The sequence below is a fragment of the Culex pipiens genome, chromosome 1 (genome assembly GCF_016801865.2).
Source record: "Culex pipiens pallens isolate TS chromosome 1, TS_CPP_V2, whole genome shotgun sequence".
NCBI lineage: Eukaryota > Metazoa > Arthropoda > Insecta > Diptera > Culicidae > Culex > Culex pipiens.
This window is the reverse complement of record NC_068937.1, coordinates 33575172-33595971: the sequence shown is the minus strand read 5'-3', so window position 1 is coordinate 33595971 and position 20800 is coordinate 33575172. Positions and strand designations below refer to the sequence as shown.

General features: G+C 39.4%; 3 protein-coding genes across 4 annotated transcripts in view; 1 reads left to right on the top strand and 2 right to left on the bottom strand.

Moving 5' to 3' along the window:
• Window positions 1–2047, bottom strand: part of LOC120419270 (E3 ubiquitin-protein ligase Ubr3) — an 80729-nt gene extending 78682 nt beyond the window's left edge. The window contains exon 1 of the mRNA XM_039581931.2: window positions 1918–2047. The gene's annotated coding sequence lies outside the window, so the exon portion shown is untranslated. The remainder of the gene's footprint in view (window positions 1–1917) is intronic.
• Window positions 2048–8949: 6902 nt separating this feature from the next.
• On the top strand, window positions 8950–11299 carry LOC120419298 (ubiquitin carboxyl-terminal hydrolase 30 homolog). The gene is made up of 3 exons (XM_039581964.2): window positions 8950–9142; window positions 9223–10657; window positions 10721–11299. The coding sequence occupies exons 1-3, from the start codon at window positions 9061–9063 to the stop codon at window positions 10878–10880; spliced, it is 1677 nt and encodes a 558-aa protein (XP_039437898.1). The 5' UTR covers window positions 8950–9060; the 3' UTR covers window positions 10881–11299.
• Window positions 11300–15000: 3701 nt separating this feature from the next.
• Window positions 15001–18184, bottom strand: LOC120419300 (rab GTPase-binding effector protein 1-like). Of its 2 annotated transcripts, none has more exons than XM_039581965.2 (5): window positions 17663–18184; window positions 17323–17594; window positions 17137–17256; window positions 16474–17001; window positions 15001–16288 (listed from the first exon to the last, which is right to left on the bottom strand). In XM_039581965.2, the coding sequence occupies exons 1-5, from the start codon at window positions 17862–17864 to the stop codon at window positions 15458–15460; spliced, it is 1953 nt and encodes a 650-aa protein (XP_039437899.1). In that variant the 5' UTR covers window positions 17865–18184; the 3' UTR covers window positions 15001–15457. The 2 variants fall into 2 exon arrangements, with proteins under 2 accessions (XP_039437899.1, XP_039437900.1); XM_039581966.2 differs by having other exon boundaries at window positions 17149–17256.
• Between the last annotated feature and the right edge of the window lie 2616 nt (window positions 18185–20800).

The window sequence follows — 20800 nt, the reverse complement described above, 5'->3', positions numbered from 1 at the left end:
TGGCAAATCTGATTCTAGTTGTAATGTACGACAAGACTACTGACGGACGTGACAGGACGAGGGCCCAGTTTAGAGGTTTCAACATCAACGATGTGCGGCTGGATCACCCTCCCAAAAAAAAAAAAAAAAAACATCGAAAAATGAAGTTGAAAAATTTTTGCGACCAATATTTCGATCTTTTGAAAATAATAATGATTCAAAAATTCATAACTCGGCCAATGATTTTTTGCACAATCTGGAAATTTCTGAAAAGTTGGCATTTTATGTCCTCTAATACATATCAAAAAATAAAAAAAAAATAAAAAAAGTGTTTTTTTGCAAATCAAGTTTTAGTGACAAAAAGTTAAATAAAATATTACCAAAAATTTTTTTAACGTGTATCATTTTCTTTCAGTGTAGTCCATATCCATACCTACAACTTTGCCGAAGACACCAAATCGATAAAAAAATTCCTTCAAAAGATACAGATTTTTGAATTTTCATACATTATTTTTGTATGGACAGCTGCCAAATTTGTATGGAAAATCATAAGGACAAACTAATGATGCAAAGTGGCTTCTTTGGGCATACCGAAGGCACCAAAAAAGTTTCAGTCGAATTAAAAAATACAAAAATTAAAATTCATAAAAAAGACCGATTTCGTAGAGAATTGCTCAGATGTTAAAAATTCTGAAAAATATGCAGAGAATTATGCAGAGCAATTTTACAAAACGTTTTTATTCTTGGGAGGTTACAAGAAAATAGAAAGATTTATCTAACAAACTAGCGTAGCTTACTAAGATCTGTTGGACGGTTGTCTAGAGCACCATAAGTCGTAACTAGGGACGTCCACTACACGGTTGCCTATCAACAAAAATCACCATTTGTACATTTCCAAAAATCATCATTTAAAAAAAACATCAAAAATTTTCGGAAATCATAAAAAAAGGAATTCTTCTTTCTTTCTCAAGATCCAGGGGAAAAATGCATTATACACCCATACAGTTGATATGCAATCAGAAGTTTTCAAAAAATGTAAGACATAATGAAATAGACTTTTGCGAAAAAAAAAAACACTATCTACTTTCAGTCTCCGCCACTACAGCATACTGTCCACTGCTCTGGAGTATCTTCCTCCCCAATCCCCGGCTTTGGTTCTAACTACTCATAGAAAGGAAAATCACAGATGAGAAAAGGTCAATGCGAACGGAGAGAATATCGAGCTCAGTATCCCCTCACAAAAATTGGTAGTAAGCGTGAATAAAAAAGCAATAAAAAAAATATGAAGAAGACGAATAAGACAATGAAAACATAATATACCATTGCAAGGACATGAAAGAGACATATGGTAGGAAGAACAAAAGAAGAACAGAAAATCAGGAACAAAAAATAGTCAATGCGGATGGAGAACAAAGTGAGGTCAGTATATATCGTGCTTTCCATTTCATTAGGGCACAAAACTTTTGTAAACAAGAGTGTATCCCTCTCACACCTTAAACTAACTGTCATTCGAGTGAAAGGGATACACTATTGTTTACAAAAGTTTTGTGCCCTTTTGAAATGTTAGGCTCCATATCACAAAAAAAATAAAAAGTATATTTGATAAAATTTGATATCTGATGAACTGAACTACGTTATTCAACACCATTCCGGTTATGTTTACGACACAAGAACTTTTTAAGTTCAAGTACAAATTTTCTAGAGTTTTTTTTTTTTTTAATAGGCCCTATAAACATATGAAAGACAATAGCTTAGGACCTTTTGAAAAAAATGATTTTTAAAGTACCAAAAGGTAATTTCCCCTAATAAGACTTATTTCTAATAAATCTAGGAGAAGCAGGAGAGGATTTTTGAGGATTATCCAACACGTTCTTAGAAATCCAAAACATTACCCAAAAAAGAAAGATTCCTGTGCAGAAATATGATAACCATTTTTACCTGATCACTTTTGATCCTTCGATCCTTGCTGTTGTTGTTGTTATTCCCTCAAACAGTTCCGATCTCGAAAAAACACATGCCGCCACTGAGAGCACGGGAAAAAACACCTTTTTTCAAACACGAAATTCCACCACACAAACAGTTCGCTGCTCCTTGCTTTTGCTGTGTTCTTCCTTCCTTCGCACTTCTTTCGTCGCACTCACACCCTTACAACCACGAAAAAAAAATTAAATTCTTCACCCTTTCTCGCTCGCACGTCTTCTTCGCTCCAGAAGCGAGTGAGAGAGAACGATCTGCCTCTCCCGTTTTCGCACTCACCACCTGTGTGTGTGTGTGTGTTTTCGTTCTCGCGCAAAGAAGAGAACAACGCACTTGTACACCGCACGAAGGGATGTCAAGAAGAAGCCGAAAGAATATTCTCACATTTTCGCTGGAAAATTCTTCTCAAAGGGGAGAATTTCCGCGAAAATTCACCACTTTTTCCCACACACTTGTCACGCGTGACAAGGACAGAAACACACACACACGAAAACTCTCCTCACGGGCAGTGTGAGACCTTGAGCGCAAACGTCACTTTTTTATCGAGCCGTCAAAAAATTTCCACACCGCGACGAGGTCACTGCTTCTTTGCGATTTGGCTATTTTCCTAAGAAATTTTCTCGGGGGAAAAAAACGTTTCGCACGCAAATTTTCACCGTTCACGAAACTCGTGCACCGCCCGAACCAGAACGCCGTCGTCGGCCGCCGAAATTATCACGAGTTTGAAGGTTCGCGTCCGCGAAGATCTCCGTTGCCTTTTTATTATTCGCGTGCGTGCGTGTTTTTCGATTCAAGTCTCAAACTTTTCTGAACGGTTTCGTCGGGGCCAAGAAACTTGCAGCAGCAGCAGCAGCGCGGACAGGGTTGCCAGAAAGGCGGACGTGCGGCGATGTTTTAACGGGTGACAGGTGATTTGGGCGATGAAATTGTGACACCTGTCAGTGATGGGACGCGGTGGGGTTTTGTGAAAAACTGGTTGAAAAAAAAATGTTTTTTTTTATTATATTTGCATGCAATTAATTGGGTACTAAAGCTCTATGTCAATTATTATTATTATTATTATTTTTTTTTTTCTTTTTTCCCTTTTTTATGCATTTTTTGACAAGACAACATTTTTTCGATGGATCAACTATGGTCCCCTTGAAACGAGCTGTCAAGTAGGAGCTTTTCTGTCAAGAAGGACCGCGAGGTTAATTTTTCAAAATTGATTTAAAAATCCATTTTAAAATCTTTGTGGTTGTAAGAAAGGTCATTGTACTCAGAAAATAAGCTCAATCGTTGTGAACATTGCAAATTCAAGCCTAATTTTAGGACACAGTTCTTAATTCTTAATCTCGTAAATTCATATATACAAACATCCAAAAAATTCCTAATTTTTTCATTTCTCAAATTCTTAATTCTTAGATTCATAAGTTCGTTTTTTTTTTGGTTTCTTAAATACTGCCATTTTTTGCTCCCATCTCAAATTACAGAAAATTAGATAACTTTGGAGCCTTTTTAGTGTCATATTAAGGTTAGAAACCTTGTTGAAACCCCAAATTTTGAGAAAGATAAAAATTTCGTGATTTGATTATCAGGAGTGATATTTTAACAAGCACTTTGGATAAACGATTACGAACTGTTTTTGAGTTTTACAAATTCTTAGCTCTGCTTTGAATTTGAAATATTTTGACCTATTTTTTTAACTTTAAAATTTGTTTTTTTTTTTCATTTTCCTAATTTTAATTTAGTTTTATCATCCCAGTACGAGAATCACACTCACGACCTCTGGATTGGAAATCCAGCACGCCTACCGGTCAGGATTCCAGTGAGCATTTACTCTGAAGGGATCTGACTTTGCCGAGCCAGACAGGAGTCGAGCCCGTCACTTTCCGCTTACAAGGCGAAGCCGCATTTTTTTAATCTTTGATTTTTGCGAGGATTTTTGGATACTTGTGAAGTTTTTTGTTTAAAGTCCAATAAATCAAATTTTTAGTTTTGAGTTTTTTTTTTATTTTTGTGCACCCAAAAAACAAAAAAAAAACTAAATTTTGTTCATTGACACTCTAAAAAAACTCCAGATTTTTATATTATAATTTCGATTGGAATGTTTCTATCGAGATATTTGCGATAGTTTCACTCCGTGTTACCGGCTAACATCTCTCGATATTTTTTTATAAATATTATTTTTTTTAGTTTTTGGTTCTACCATGAAATTTTTTTTTATTAGTTGGAATTTTGAGACATTTAAATTTTTGTTATATTGTATTTTTGAATATCACAATATTTGAATTTTTAATGCTTATTTATTGAATTTCTTACTTTCTAATTTTTATAATTTTTTTGAATTTTTTGCCTGCGAATTTTCAAAGTTTTCAATCTTTAATCCTAGAGTTTTTTTTTTTGAGTAGGTCTTATAAACATACACACAAAGAAAAAATACTCTAAATTTAAAAAGATCGTTCGTTCGATTAAAAGTTCGCGTTGGTGAATTTTCGTAGAAAGTTGAAAATTTTTAATTTAAAAGTTGGAAAGTTTTTGATACTACCATGCATTTATGGAACACAATTGTTGTATCAGTAAGAGTTTTTTACTTTTAATATAAAAATAAAACTTTTATGGCAAAAATAAACAACATTTAATACTACAGTATCATTTTTAGAAAAATGTGCTGGATTTTATTTCACTATTTTTATATTTCAACAGTATGATTCAAAAACAAAACATTTTTTTTGTATTTAACGCTTCTGCTTCGGGTTAGCCAACTTCCGCGTCCAAGCTGTATCGATCCTTCCGGTCACGTCCAAATACCTCAGGCAGAGCCGGATCCGGATGGCCATTTCGTTGCGCAGTAGCATCGCAGCATGAAGGATTTTTCATTTTCGGGAAGTGTAGTCGACTTTTCCCGGCTGGGAAGTAATGTGCCTGGGAGGTTCCCGAACTTGAGGCTGATGAGAATTCGATTTCGATCACTTCGTCCTCCTTCGAGAATGGCACAAATTTTGCAGGCTCGCCGTCCAAGTTCATTCGGCCGAAGCTGCGCCATCGCGAGGTGATCGTTTGCGAGCGGGTAGTCACAGAGTAATCCAGAGGACGCAGTCCGAACAAATGTCATTGAATTTTGTGGCTGCGTTACGGTTGTTGTTGTTAAATTTTCCTAAGGGTAGCAGGCGTTATGTTTTTTTTCAGGCGTTATGTTTTTGAAAGGATATTTGAATTAAATCTAGTAGCCAATATTTGAAAATGTCCTGTCAAACTGACTTTTCTTTCGTTTTGCACTTATTCATCGTCGGGATCGATTGTAAAAATTAAAAAAGGTGTTGTGAAGCTGTTCGTGAGTAAGTAGGAAAGAAAGTATTTGCTTTCACTTATTTATAAGTAAATTGTATCAACGTCGCATCCGGAACAGCGACAAGCTTAACCTGATTGTTTGGAAAGTCCTTTTAAAAGCCTTTTTTTTACCTGCAGCCCGAAAAGCAGATCAACTACCTGCCGGACTGGCTGTACGACGTGGACTTGCGCAACGGCGACACCGAGACCATCTCGGCGTCCGAGGAGCAGTTCTGGATCGAGCTGATCGAGCGGTACCTCAAGTCGCTGGATCTGACGGAGAGGAACCACGAAAGAAAGTAAAGCAAGCTTGAATCAAAGGGCAAATTAAATTGTAAGCGACAATAAATGTAATTTATATAATGGGAATTGTTTACTATTTTCGAATAAAACCAAGCGAAAGAAGTGGAATATTTTTTGCTAGCGAGCAGCGATCGCGATCGTCACTGGACGGGTGCGATCCATCTGACGTCTACATCTACGGCGCTAATACCGCATCTGACGCACTTGGGCATTCTCCGCAATTCGCACACAAGCACCCACTCAAGCTCGACACACACGTGTACGCCATTTTATCGTGTGTCTAGGACCCCGCAGTGCCATCAACATCCTGCTGAAGCCAATCAGGTCGCGCTACCTTGCGCGCCACCACAGAGAAGCGCAGATCTGCGTGACCATTTCCTGCACGTAGTCATCTGACGACAAGTCGTCGAACAGCAGACGGTGTATGCAGCTGTAGGGTTCATCCGCATTCCTGCTAGCTGCTGCACGAGCATCGAGCGGCCACGTAACATCAACTTCACGTCGGACAAGCGACACAAATCAGGCCAGATCAGCTAGATTAAGCTCCCCAAGTCGTCCTTGACGCATTTTGCCAGGGCAATAAAAATTATGTTCATAAGCCCTGAGCAGAACTAGTCGGGCTCGTAACAAACCTTCCGGCAATTTAGGGCAATCGGAGCCACACTGGCGCAAAAGCGGGGTTTTTTTCCTGCAAAACCTGGCCGAGGAAGGTTTGCATTCATGTGTGGGATTGGTTCTCCTTCACCTCGGTTCAGCTTGCTGCACATCGTACGACTCCCGTACTGTTACATGGCTAATAAAACTGTTTAAATCATTAAAAGTTGGTATCCTCGCCAAGTTGGTGACAATATTTACCGGAAAAAAATAATTTACTGTTCGAAAGGAACCTAACAATTAAGAATTTTCAACTGATTCAGTTTTGTTTTGAATTTCTGACAAGGAAAACTGTCATTGAAAAACGTAACGCCTTTGAAAATCCAGTGAACTAAGATAGCAAAGAAATAACTAATCATGATAAGTTTTTCCTGAAGGGGGGATGTACCACGATGTACCGCGTAACGCAACCATAAATCAAATGCCAGTGCTCCCTCTGGATTACTCTGTGGGGTAGTTGCTGAAAGAGTTTGAAAATAAGTTAAGTTGGCTAGACACTGAACACGTTCTCAATACTCACCAGTGACTTCTTCGGTATTCCGGGAAGATGTTCTTGATCAGATTCTTCAGATCTCGTTCCAACTTCCATCAAAACCGATTATGCTTCTCGTCGTCATCCTCTTCCGTCGGATCCTTCTCCTCGCCTTGAACATTAACTTTTTCGTACCTGTTCAAAAACTAGATGTAAATCGACTTCAATGCAACGCTTGCAGCATTATCTCCTCGATGATCTCCGGCAACCGGCGCAAATTCACATCGCGACCTCCGATCTTCGGTAATTGCATGAAAGGCGTCCTACAAAAACAAACAAATTCAACCATTTTACTAGTTAAGCTTGTGACCGAGAAAACAAATTTAGAAATTAGGAGAGCAATTTAAAAACATTCGTTTTTGGTGGGGAGTATGTTGGAACCCTAACATCTCTAGTGTTCCACGGTGTAATTCTAAGTAAACAAAGCACACCTCGCCAAAGCAATGTGGTGAATAACTCATTGTCACTCCACAGTCCACACAAAACAAACACAACGTAGGGCAGTATTGTTATTTGTTACGAATTCAATCTGTGATAATTAACCTGTAAGCAAAAGTGAAAATAAACGATCTCTTCTAATCCAACCTCCGAGAAGGCAAGTTGCCTCTCTCGGAGCAATTGAAACCTTTGAGTTTTACTTACCTGGAAGTCTGGTTCGCCGCTACTTACCGTCCGCTGGAGTTGTCCGCTGCTGCATCGATGGGATCCTGGAACCTGAAAAGAAACGGTGGGTCGTCCGCAGTTTTCTGAGTCGGCCCCCTGGCCGAACAAATGTTCGGCCAGATGCCGAATCAGCGTTCCTACGTTGTGTTTGTGGATGGCCAGAACTCGCAGGAACCGAAGCAGCAGTGGACTTATGGGCGGACAGAAGATCCCTCAGGGCTTGACACGGGTTGAAATGAAACACGGTTGTTCCAGGTGCGCCGAGAGGCGTCCAGCCTCTTCGGCGGTCGAAAGTAAAAGAGGGCGATTTATTTCTCACATCTTAAAGCTAAGTTCACAATATTAAATATCACAGAACTAATCACTGAAGACGAAGAAGTAAACATAAACAAACTTGACGTCAGGTGACGTTTCAGAAACTCACCACGCTCGCGTTGGGGGTGATTCAACGAGTTGCTCTTTTCGCGGAAAATGGTAGAGCCCGGCGCCGATAGCGATCGCACGGCGGGACCAAAGTTGGATGTTTGATCCAACAATCACAAATCCCACAAAACATCGATGCTTCCTTCTTACCAACTTTGGTTGTGCATTTGGTTGATGCAGGTCAAGCAGGAAGATGGCCTTGTCCTTTTCGAAACCAACTTTTCCCTAACCCCCCGAGTGGAACATCCGCGCTGACCACCTCCGATTATGCTTCTCGTCGTCCTCCTCTTCCGTCGGATCCTTCTCCTCGCCTTGAAAATTAACTTTTTCGTACTTGTTCCGGCTGCGGCCGCGTTCGGATTTGATTCGCGTCGTGAACAACTCACTCACCACCGGCACTACCAAAATGTTTGTTTACATTTGGGACATAGGCATGCGTACACGATTACACGAAAACGACAAAATGAAAGAAATAATCCAGTCGTATTAAAAGTTAAAACTTTTAAATCTATTGGTAGTGAGATCGACTTTTAGTGAAGCAAATTTTCAGCACTTTTTAATTCAAAAGTAAGTTACTTCTGTCATTACAGTAATATTTTTTTGTGTGTAGCTATAAGAAGCCCGTGGTAATGGGGTATTCAGATATTAAAAGTGCAACATAGAGTTAAATTTTCTGTCAAGCTGCTGTAAAGTTTTCCATGACAGTTGTGAATGTTTCACTCCATATATTATCTGCGCACCACCAAACCGAAGTGCGCATCTCTTCTGTTGCGCGAAAAAATAAGCGTGTACATCAGCCTGTGGCGCAACAGGCCTTGACAGGTTGCGCTCATATTTTGATTTTTGTCTGCCTTCACAATAACTGGCTCATATCTCTCTTTTTGATTTCTTGGTAAATCTTTTAATTTTCTCGATACTTTTTCGCCCACTGTGCAGTTTCGATGTTTTTACGTCCGCGCGCACGGCTCACATCTCCTCGCGAGCACTTTTGACATGTCACGAGCGGGTGCGTGTCACGCCATCGACGAACATCCCCCGGCCCGCAAACGAAAACAGCGCAGCGCGATTTGCTGACTGTCACTTTTTATCATTCGCCCAGTGCAGGTGCAGTTTTTCTCCACTGATCAATCGATTGTGCCATTTTAGTGATTAGATTTTCGTTTTTGGTGATGAATAATCCTCGTAGCTTGTAGTTTGGGATTGGAGAGCGAAGCTAGAAGATGGACGGCGACAGGTTGATGATGGCCGCGGGAGTGACCGCGGCCGTCGTCGTCGGTGCTTTCGTGTTTTGGGGCCCCTCTGGTCAGTGTGAAAAATCGATAATCGAATCAGGGCCAACTGGGATAATGTGCTTTGTTTACGCTAATGTTTTGCTTTTGAAGGTTCTTCGAGATTACGTCAACGAAGGGGTCAGATCGCCGGATTGCATAACTTTGGGAAGACCTGCTTCCTGAACACGCTGCTGCAGGCGTTGGCGGCGTGTCCGCAGTTGATTGCCTGGCTGCAGCTGCACAACGCCAAGGACAAGAAGAGCCTGGTCAGTTCGCTGCAGAATGTGCTGGAGGTGGTCAACGGGACGCATCCGACGCTGCGGGGCGATCCGTTTTCGCCGGGGGCGGTCATCCGGGCGTTGAATTCACTCGGCTGGGTCATTCCACCGGACGAGCACGATACGCACGAGCTGTTGCACGTTTTGCTGAACTCGCTCGAGGAGGAGGTGGCCAAACCGAAGAAGATCGGTTGCCTGTCGGACGCGCTCGGGGAGGACGAGCTGCAGGCCATGATGCCACCGGCGAGGCCTTCGAGCGCGATGTTGTCCGATTTCTGCAACGCCGAGTACGACGAGAGTACCAACTTGACGCGGTACGCGAGGTCCGAGGCGCACACGCCGGATTCTCCGCACTCGACGTGCACCGAAACGGAAGATTCGCTCGCGTTGAATGACAACTCGCTGCTGGATCTGGCGATTGGGTCGCCACCGTCGATTATTTCGACCTTTTCCGGCCGACCGAGTCGACCCCGGTCCATCATGGCCACCGAAGCGACCGGTTCGCAACAGCAAAACGGAACTCTCAACAAACGCTCGTCCGGTTCGTGTCGATCGCTGGAACGACTCACCCGTGGTCCGGGTCGCGTGTCCGTCTGGGGTGACCGCCAGCAGATCCAGGTCCCGCACCCCTTCCGGGGTGGCCTCAGCAGCCAGCTGTGCTGCTCCGGCTGCGGCTACAAATCCGTCGTCCGGTACGACAAATTCGACAGCATCACCTTGTCCCTCCCGGAGCTCAAAAACCCGGGCATATCCCTCGGCAACCTGCTGACCGAATTCATCCAGCCGGAAACCCTGAACGGCGTCCAGTGCGAGTCCTGCAACGAAACAACGTCCCACACCAAAACCCTGACCTTCAGCAAACTCCCGCCCTGCCTGTGCATTCACATCGCGCGGACAACGTGGCTCCCCACCGGGCACGCCTACAAACGGCAGGACTTTGTCCACTTCCCCGAGACGCTGTCGATGGCTCCGTACAGCTTCGTGCAGCCCTCGCTGAACAGCGCCATGTCGACGCCGTGGGGCAGCACCATGTCGCTGTATTCCGCCAGCCTGGGTGCGGCCGCGTACGAGGGAATTGCCGGCGGCGGAACGGAACAGGCCACGCCCGTCGGTTCCGTCGGCAGTGCGTTCAACTTTGGCTCGTACACGTTCGGGGCGATGTTCCCGAAGAATCTGTACCGGCTGCTGGCAGTGATTGTGCACTCGGGCGAGGCCAACAGCGGTCACTTCATCACGTACCGGCGGGGCGCGCTGCGGAATTCACACAAGTGAGTAGCGGAACGCTTCAATTTCTCGTACAATTCGTTACTATTTGTTGTCGATTTTTCCAGATGGTATTACACCTCGGACACGGTCGTCCGGGAGGTCACCATCGAGGAGGCCCTGTCGGCGCCGGCGTACATGCTGTTCTACGACCGGGGACCATCTTCCTCCAAGTACGCACAAGCCGGCGGAGTTGGTGGACCAGGTCCCTCCGGAATGGGACACTAGAAAACTCGTCCGGTGACTTCAACAACAGCATAGTGAGAATCAAAAAAGAGTTGAACTCGTACGGTAGAAATTCACGTTTGCGAAACATTTCCAAAGAGAGAGATTGTTGTTAAGGATTTGAACGCGAGAGCATTTTTAAACGCAGAGACGAACTTTCCCATCACCTCTTGTAATTGTGAAACAGTGAAAAAAAAAATTCAAAACAGGAAACTACAACGCGTATCGTTGCATGCTAGAAACAGAAAATCTATTTAAAACCTCAAACTTAACTGAACTAATAATGATATTTATAAAACTACGCGTCGTCGTGTGCATTTATTTTAAGACTTGCGTTAGACATACAAACTAAAGCACAACCACTATTTTCTCGGATCAACGAAGTAAAATGTTAAACTATGTTTTAGCCCTACGACATTAAAGTGCATCATAAACAATTTCCCTTTTTTTCTACCCAGGATTTCTAGAGCAGTGTCAAGTTGATAAATTTGAATGATTTCAAACTTATTCCTAAAAAGTTAAAGCTAAAATCAAAGAATGGTGGAAGAAAATAAATAAAGAAATGTTATTGCTTAAAATTTGTTGATATTAACTAAAATAGTTTTAACCCGAGCTAAACGTGTTACAAAAGCGATTTCCCTGCGAGTTTAGTTTAGTTTCTTGGCAGGCTTTTCACAGCAAGGCAACCTTTTTTCAACTCAGCATTAATTGTGCATTTCAACTCTAAAGACAGCAACATTTGCAACGCAGAAACCAAACTCACATCCACAAACGGTCAAATGTAGGTGTATAAACTTTCGTGAAATCCTGTAGGTTAAATTAAATCTATGTCTACAGGAAGCAGCAACAACTAACAGTTTTATGCTTAAGGGTCCCCCGTGCCCGCAAAATAAATGTTATTGATCAAAAATTACATCCACGCTGAGATTTATTCAACGATGACAGCTTCACTTGACGCTAAGTACGGAGGTCGGACGGAACGCGGTCAAGAAAAGGTGCACATTCTTTTCGTGATTCTTAAATTCCTGAATTCTTAAATTGTTTGATTCTTAAATTTTCAAATTCCTAAATTCCTAGATTATTAGATTATTAAATTCATTAATTCCTAAGCTCCTGAATTCTCACACTCTGAAATTGCTAAATAATTAAATCCTTAAATTTTCAAATTCTCAAATTCATAGATTCTCAAATCTTAAGGTTATTAAATATTCAAATTCTTATATTCATTTTTTTAAATTCCTAAATTTTAACAATTTTAAAATTTTCAAAAATTTCAGAAATTTCACAAATTTTAAAAATTTTAAAAATTTTAAAAATTTCAAAAATTTAAAAAAATTGAATTATTAAAATTTTTGATATTTTTGGAAAATTTTAAAAATTTGAAATTTTAAAAATTTGGAAAATTCTAAAAATTTTAAAATTTTTGAAATTTCTAAAACTTTTAAAATTTCTAAAATGTTTGAAATTTTTAAAATTTCTAAAATTTTTAAAATTTTTGAAATTTTAAAATTTTTGAAATTTTTAAAAAAAATTAAATTTTTAAACTTTTTGAAATTTTTCTGAAATTTTTGAAATTTTTAAAATTTTTGAAATTAAATTTAAAATTTCAAAAATTTTCAAAATTTCAAAAATTTTAGAAAAATTTTAAAAAGTTTAAAAATTTCAAACATTTTAAAAATTTAAAAAATTTTAGAAATTTTAAAAATTTCAAACATTTTAGAAATTTCAAAAGTTTTAAAAATTTCAAAAATTTTAAAATTTTTAGAATTTTCCAAATTTTTAAAATTTCAAAAATTCTAAAATTTTCCAAGAATATCAAAAATTTTAAAATTTTCCAAGAATATCAAAAATTTTAATAATTATTTTTTTTTAAATTTAAATTTAGAAATTTCAAAAGTTTTAGAAATTTCAAATTTTTTTAATTTTTTAAAATTTTCCAAATTTTTAAAATTTCAAGAATTTTAAAATTTTCCAAAAATATCAAAAAATTTAATAATTAATTTTTTTTAAAATTTTTGAAATTTTCGAAATTTTTAAAAATTTTGAAATTTGTAAAATTTCTGAAATTTTTGATATTTTTAAAATTTTGAAATTTTTTAAATTTTTTAAATTTTTTAAATTTTTAAAGAAATTTAAATTTTTAAGTTTTTTTAAATTTATGAAATTTTTAAAATTTTTAAAAAAAATTAAAACTTTTGAATATTTTGAATTTTTTTATATTTTTTTTTGAATTTTTGGTTTTTTTTAAAGTCATTAATTAAATAAAAAAGTTTTCAAAACGAGCTTCGAACCCATATCGAGATTTTCTCGATCGTCGGTCGTAATTTGTCGATGGTAGATCGAGAAATTACGATCGAATGATCTCAATCTACTATCGACAAATTACGACTTACCATCGACAAATTACGATCGAGAAATCTCGATCGTGAGTCGAGAAATTACGATCGAAATATTACGATCGAATGCAATAACCACGTTAGATTTTTTTATTCTTCTAACGTGGTGATTATTGCATTCAATCGTAATATTTCGATCGTAATTTCTCGACTCACGATCGAGATTTCTCGATCGTAATATTAAATTTAAAAAAATTTAAAATAATTAAAAATTTTAAAAATAAAAAAAAATATATTTAAAAAATTTCAAAAAATGAAAAAATAAAAAATAAAAAAAAATCAAAAATTTCAAAATTTTTAAAAAAAATTAAATTTTAAAAATTTTGAAATTTTTTTTTTTAATTTTTGTTTTAATCACGGTTTTAATCAAATTTGAATAGTAATAGCCTATTAAATAATAAAATGCATTTCAATATTACGTCACTGCCATCTTGCATTGCAAAAATTTAAATCATTTTAGTACAATCAAAAATTTAACAAAAAAAATATTTTTTCGTGATTCGATTATCCGAAGTTTCGATTAACCGAAGTGAAATTTTTGCGAGGCCTTTGGATAATCGATTGTGGACTGTAGCTATCTTTATTTTAAGTGTTCTGCTAATGTTTTATTTATAAACGCCCTTAACTTGAAAAGCACGCCCTAAGTACAGCAGATCTTCTTTCGCCATTGATTTTGAAATTTTAAAAAGTTATTGGATTGGATTTTATTTAAAGTTTTTCTTTAAATCTTTTTAAAATAGTTAAAATTGCTGACATTTAAAAAAAATAAAAATTCTGAATTTTTTTAAAATTTTAACAAACTTTAAAATTTTTGAAATAAAATTTTTAAGAAATTTTGAAATTGTTGACAATTTTAAATTTTTTTGACAATTTTAATTTTTTGAAATTTTTCGTTTAAATAAAAAAAAATCAAAAAATGGTATTACAAATTACGATCGTAAATTCTCGATCCACGATCAAGATTTCTCAATAGTAAAATTACGATCGTAATTTCTCGATGGTAAGTCGTAATTTGTCGATGGTAAGTCGTAATCTTACTATCGAGAAATCTCGTGAGTCGAGAAATTATGATCGTAATATTACATTCTTGATTTCATAATTTTTTAAATTCCTACATTCTTAAATTCCTAAATTATTAGATTCTTGAATTTTGAAATTTTTCAATTCCTAAATTCTTAATTCCTTTATTTCTTAAATTTTTAAATTCAGAAATTCTGAAACTCTAGAAGTCCAAAATTTCAGAATTTTTGAATTCTAAAGGAATTAAATTCCTCATGTCATTTGACATCGTAGTCGAACTGAAAAAATCCTATGAAACAGTGCGAAAACGAACTCAGCAAAGTGCGATTTTCAGTTACAGTGTGGGTGAGTAAAAATACGATCGCGATATCGATAAAAGAAACTAACGGAAAAAGGAAATGAAAACAAAGCCCCGCGTTAAAGCATGCGCTTCCAGCTTGCCTAAAGATGTCAGCCGACATCATTCGGCCTGCTGGGCTGCGCGCTAACGTCAAACGTCAAGCTGCGGCCGTTTGTTTTGTTTTGCATTTTTAACTAAACTATTGCTGATTTCTGTTTCCGAAATTGGAATTTGAAGCATATTGTTGAGAAAACCCGACTGCAGTGGGGGAAATTTGTGGGTACGCATTGTAAACAAAAGCCGCCGAAGGGGAAAGCGAACGAGGGCGGTGATATTTCACCGTGAACAAAACGAACCGTGTTCCAATAAAGGCTGATGAGTTTTTATTATAAAAAGTAACATTCAACTCAACAAATTGCATGCGTTTGGAATCGATTACATTTCATTTAAGTGATTCTAGCATGGGAAGAGTGACCTTTTTTAATTTGATTTTGCTGCCGCTTTTAGCTGAATGATTGAAAATACGTACAGTGCAAAAAACGTAGAGTTTGAAACAGCCAATGAGTCCAAGTACACAAACACACATTTACACAATCGGAATTTAGTCTAGCTAGCGTACAAGGCGAACGACACCCAACAGTTTCTGCACAACCGAGGTAAAAGCTCAAACTAGAACAAATTAGTTTCTATCAAAAGCGCCTTGTTTTTAGTTTTCTTCTATTTTAATATATTTATTCCATTGGATAAAGCGGAGACGAGAAATGTACACTAAAACTTGTCGTAACGAATATAAACACGTACTACAGGGGGACAATCGTCAAAGCCTACGGCGACTGCGGCGGCTCCCGGCTGAAGTAGGGCGCCGTGTCCTGTACGAGCAGCGTGTGGCAGACGTCGCAGACGCGTGCCGGCCGCCGGTTCGGCCCCGTCGGAACCGTTTTGGCCAGACACGGCTGACAGTAGATGGTGCCGCAGTGCCGGCAGTGCTGCTTCCGCCGCGTCACGGTGAACTCCTTCCGGCAGCTGGGACAGTGGTCCACGTCGTCCTCGTCCTGCCAGCGGACCTGCGTGTCCGCGGAGCGGATCTTCTCGAGCTGCATCTGGAGTGATTGGGACAGCTTGACAAAGTCCTTCTGGACGGCCTCGTTGTTGGCGAGATCTTCCTGGAGGACGCTCATCTTGTTCTTGAGGTCGACGTTGGCTTTGTCCAGCTTTTCGTTGGCGGCTTGCAGTTCGATGGTTTGCATGCGGAGTTCGGACATTTGGCGCTTGCTTTCGGCTTCGGCGCGTTCCAGGTCTTCCTTGTGGGCGGCCAGGCGCTGGTAGTGGGCGTACTGCTGACGCAGCTGTTCCTCCTGCTGGGCGATCTTGTTCGTGTAGTCGCGTTCGGTTCGGCGTAGGTCTCGTTCGCGCGTGTGTTGCTGATCCCGCAGCAGCGTGACTTCGTCCTGCATGCTGAGGGTTTTACGTTCGGCGAATTCGCAGCCGGTCTTCGTCACGATCAGGTTCTCGTGCAGCGTCAGCACGAGCTCGTGCAGCTCGTCGATGCTTTGGGGCAGGTTGATGTCCTGGTCCTTGAGCTGGTCCGAGTTTTCCAGATACTTGCCAGAGAGGAACTCGTTGTCCTTTTGGAGCACTTCCAAGTGACGGTAGACCTGGGGACGGGTCGGGGAAAGAGGTTTTGTTTTTCGGAGTTTTAAAAATATTGTACACACGCATGTTTTTCGGATAATTCAACAATTTTTCAAGCAAAGTTCTACACAAACTCAAGTCAACCCAAAATCTTACGATACTTTACAAAGAACCCTCGTCTGGGTTTCTCCTCAACCACGTCATTTACCTGCTCGCGCTCGTCCGTCAGCTTCTGCAGCTCGTCGTTGACGCTCTGCTTGAGCTGCGCGTAGCCTTTCCTCAGCTTGGCCAGCTCCTGCTCGGCCCGGCCCGTTTGCTCGTTCAGTCGCTGCACCTCGGACTTGTGATCTTCGCGCTTCTGTTGCCACTGCGCCTCCAAGTCCGCTCGCATGGCGCCCTCTTTGGCCAGCTCTTCGCGCATCCGCTCGACGCTTTTCTCCAGCTGCGTGGCCTTTTGGCGTTCGCCGTTGATCTGCTCCTGGCACTGGACCAGCTTGGTCTCGTAGTTGGTGCACATCTCGCACGTTACTTCCGGCGTTGGTTCCGTCGCCGGAGCTGGTTCCTGCTTGGCCTCCTTGAGCATTCCGACCAGGGCCGATTCGGGCGCTTTGCCTGAATCGTCACCGCGATTCTTTTCCATATCTTCGTACGCGCGGCGCAGCTTCTCCTTGAGAGTTTTAATTTCCTCCTCCAGCGGGACAACCAGCGAGCGGAGCACTTCAGCGTCTTCCTGAGCCTAAAAGTAGCTTTCATAAATATGAAATCTCGATTTGAAAGCGGAATTTCTACTCGTTTTTGTAAATTTTTCGATTTGCGCCGCAAACACAAAAGACACACCAAAGTAAGAAGCAGAAATTTTGCGAGTACGTACATATTTGTTTACCTTCCGCATCGAGTCTTCCAGATTGTCGTGGCTGCTCGAGTCGGCCGCGCCCAGCTTGCGGATGATCTTCTTCGCCTGGTTCAGCACCGGCGCCAGACTCGGCGAATCCTGGAATCGATAGCGCAATCAGCACAACGATCCTACAAGCCCAAAAAAGTTCAAACAATATCCTACCTGCTGCGCCAGCTCTTCCTTCAGCTCCTGACGCTCCTGCCGCAGCTTGTCGTTCTCGTCCAGAAGCTTCCGGATCTCGTGCTGGCAGAGCGTCGACTCGTCCACCGTTTCCTGCACCAGCTGCTGCAGCGTCCCGATTTCCTCCTGCGCTCGCTTGTTCTGCTCCTCCATGTCCTTCTCCTTGTTGTACTCCATCACCATGAGCTGCGACTTGGCCTCCTCCAGCTCCTTCCGGGCCACGGCCGCTTCCTTCGCCAACCGCTTGCATTCCGCTACGTTCGTAACCCAAATGTTAACCAAACAATAGTTCCTCGATAGTATAGCGGTCAGTAAACCTTACCTTCCTTGGCCAGGTACAGCTCCTTCATCTTGGCCCGCTGCCCGTCAAACTCGTTACGTATTCGCTTCAGCTCCTGCTGGAGCTGCTGAACGGCACCGCCGCTGTCCACTTCCGGCGCCGCGCTGTCGCCGGTTTTCGCGGCCGGAACCTCATTACCCAGGTCATCCCGCTGTTGGTTCGGGTCGCCACTTTGCTCCAGCATGCTTCTTATTGCGACGGATTACCGAGAGGCAGCGAACAGAAAAAAAAGATGGCACTGCAGCAAGTGCAGCTACCCCAGCAGCAAGGTGTTACGACGACGACGAGGTGGTTCCAGCTGCAGCGGGCAGGTTCGTCATAGTTTGCGCAGTAAAGTTACTCTGTGGAGGCGTGATTTGCGGGGTAGGATGAAATCTCTGCTTTGGTTTGAATAGATTTAGCACCAGAAATGATTTTAACACGATAATCGACAGGAAATTGAGGGGTTTTATGCAAACAGCACTGAAATTTTCACCAATTTGCAATATTTTGGTTTTCACTTTTTGACATAACGGAGCAGCGATGAAACCAGTGTTGTCAGTTTAGAATATTTCACGAAGAAAGTGTGCTCGTTTTGGGATGCGAGCAGACATTATTATACACAGTCCGACGAAATTTTATCCTACATTCTGATAGGTGAATCGAAATTCGTTAATCGAGATGTCAAGAGTTTTTTTAAAGGTTCTATGAGTTATTGTCCTCCATATGTTTATATAGGTCCTTAAAAAAACTCTATAGAGATTATAGATGTTAAAAGTGCAACACGGCGTTAAACTTTTTGATCAGTTGGTGTGAAGTTTAAAGTTGAGAAAAAAAGTTTCAGTTTGGTTTAACGTGAAGCCGTTGATCATTTTCGAAGAAAACTAATCATCACTATAAAATATTCTGTATTAAATTCAATTTAACAAACTTCACAACCAAAAGGAATCAGCATGTGCCGGTTGTTGCCTTCTTGAAGCCACTGAAAGAATTTTTGATGTAAATCAAATGTGCTTCAAAATTTATATAATTTTGTGGCACAGTCATTGACGTCCTAGTTGGCAATCATTGATTAATGACGATTCCCATAACTTTACGAGGAATGGGATAATCGTTACCAAAAGGAATCAGTATGTGTAGGGCACTATTCTAAACAACTTGTTGAAGGAATTTTGTCAAAATATTGAAAGCGACGCAAAAATTATATCTTTGAACGAAAAATTATGACAATGATGGAAGTCTTCACGTTAAGCGAGCGTGACCCGCGCTTGGGGTTCTCGAAAAAAAAGATTAAAATAAATATTCAAAAAATTAAAATGCTTTCACAAACAAACTAAAAATGAACCATTAAAAAATTTAAAAAGCTTTAAAATTTTAGAATTAAAAACAAAAACAAAAGAAGCTAAAATCGATAGAAAAAATATATTTAAAAAAATCTTAAACTTTCTATTTCCGGAATTGAATTTAACAATTTAAAAATCCTGTAATTCTTAAGTTTTCATAATCTTAATTTATTAAATTCCTAAATTCTTGCGTTCCTTAATTCTTTATGTAACAAGTAATTAATCAATTATTTTAGTAATTTTTAATTGTTTAATTCTAAAATGCTGCCAGAAAATCAGACTTTTTGGAGTCTTATACTGCCGTTCTACGCATAATTGTCCCATGTTTGAATGAGTGCAACTGAGAAAAACGCGATTGAAATTTTTTGACCGATTTCTGTGTTTCTACGCACAATTGTCCCGTGGGTTCCTATTAGCCGTATGTGTTCCTAATCACCCCAGTTAGCAGTTTATAACCTTTATTTGTGGTTCTCTTGCTATACAACAGGAAAACAAGACATAATGCTTAGTAAAACTAATGATTCCGTGTAAGACAATACTTGGTGGGACAATTATGCGTAGAAGTGTAACGATGGGACAAACAGACTTGGTGTTATTTTTTATGAGTTTCCGAACAAAGTACCGAATTTTATGTGTTTTTCTTAAAGTACACATCAGAATTAACTTAAAAATGTCATAAAGTCAAAATCGTCCAAAACTGACACGGAACAATTATATTATATATATGCGAAGAACGGCAGTATATTAAGTTAAAAAATATTCCTTGATTTTCGATTTTTTTTTTGCTTATTTTTGATGATTTTTTTTAATTTAAAATAATGATTTGAAAAACTTGCAGTTTGTTTTGAACTTTCAAAAAAAAAAAATTGGATTATTGAAAAAAAAACTTGAGAATTTTATTTTTTTTTCAAATGTTGAATATTTGAATTGATTGATTTCGGATTTTTTAGTTTTTTATTTTTCTGAATATTTTTTAAACCTTAGGAATGTTAAAATTTAGGATTCTTTAATTTGTTTTTTAAATTTGAGATTTTTTTGAATTTTCTATCCTAGTTTTGTATATTTTTTTTGTATGTTTGTTTGCATTTTCTAAATTTTTGTTTGAGTTTTTTAAACTTTTTGTTTTTATTTCTGCAAGACAAATTAATGGTACTTGTTGGGGTTTCCCTCTACAGTTTCAGAGCAATAAACAAAATCCGTCCTTTCAATATTAAGATTCGCATTATGAGATTCGGAATTAGAATAAAATTTAAAAAAAAATCAAAATTATGGATATTTTCAGTCGCAGTTCAGTCTAATTCAAATTATTTATTTTTTTCATCAAAGATATTGCCAACAAGCACCGCGCGAAAAATCTTGGGCGTATTTTTATATAGAGTTTTCCGTTCCTTCCGATCTGCGTATCAGCCTTCAAGTAGGACTACACTCAACTTCCGGATGGTTAATCACTTTTCTGTTTAACACTTTTATAGTTTGTTTGGTTTGGTATAAGTGTGAGCTATGTGTAAAGAGGGTGTCAAACTTAAAACTGCCCCGTTAATTTGACAACAATAGGGTCCTAAAGCCCTATGTCAATTTATGTGTACAACGGTTAAAAAACACGATCAAAAACCATTTCTGATAACAACATTTTTCGATGGATTAACTATGGTCCCCTTGGAACGAGCTGTCAAGTAAGACCTTTTCTGTCTAAAAGGGATGCGAACGGATGCGATTTTTTATAATTGATTTAAGGGTGCACACTCGGGTGCACAGCAACGAAGGAAGTTGTTGTCTTCTTATTCCAAAATTGTCATTT

Coding starts and splice junctions, on each gene's coding strand:
- LOC120419300 (XM_039581965.2), bottom strand. CDS start 17,864: ATGCTGGAGCAAAGTGGCGACCCGAACCAACAGCGGGATGACCTGGGT. Junction 17,595..17,662: donor GCTGTACCTGGCCAAGGAAG/GTAAGGTTTACT, acceptor TTACGAACGTAG/CGGAATGCAAGCGGTTGGCG. Junction 17,002..17,136: donor TGCGGAAGGTAAACAAATAT/GTACGTACTCGC, acceptor AGCTACTTTTAG/GCTCAGGAAGACGCTGAAGT.
- LOC120419298 (XM_039581964.2), top strand. CDS start 9,061: ATGGACGGCGACAGGTTGATGATGGCCGCGGGAGTGACCGCGGCCGTC. Junction 9,143..9,222: donor CGTGTTTTGGGGCCCCTCTG/GTCAGTGTGAAA, acceptor TTGCTTTTGAAG/GTTCTTCGAGATTACGTCAA. Junction 10,658..10,720: donor GCGCTGCGGAATTCACACAA/GTGAGTAGCGGA, acceptor CGATTTTTCCAG/ATGGTATTACACCTCGGACA.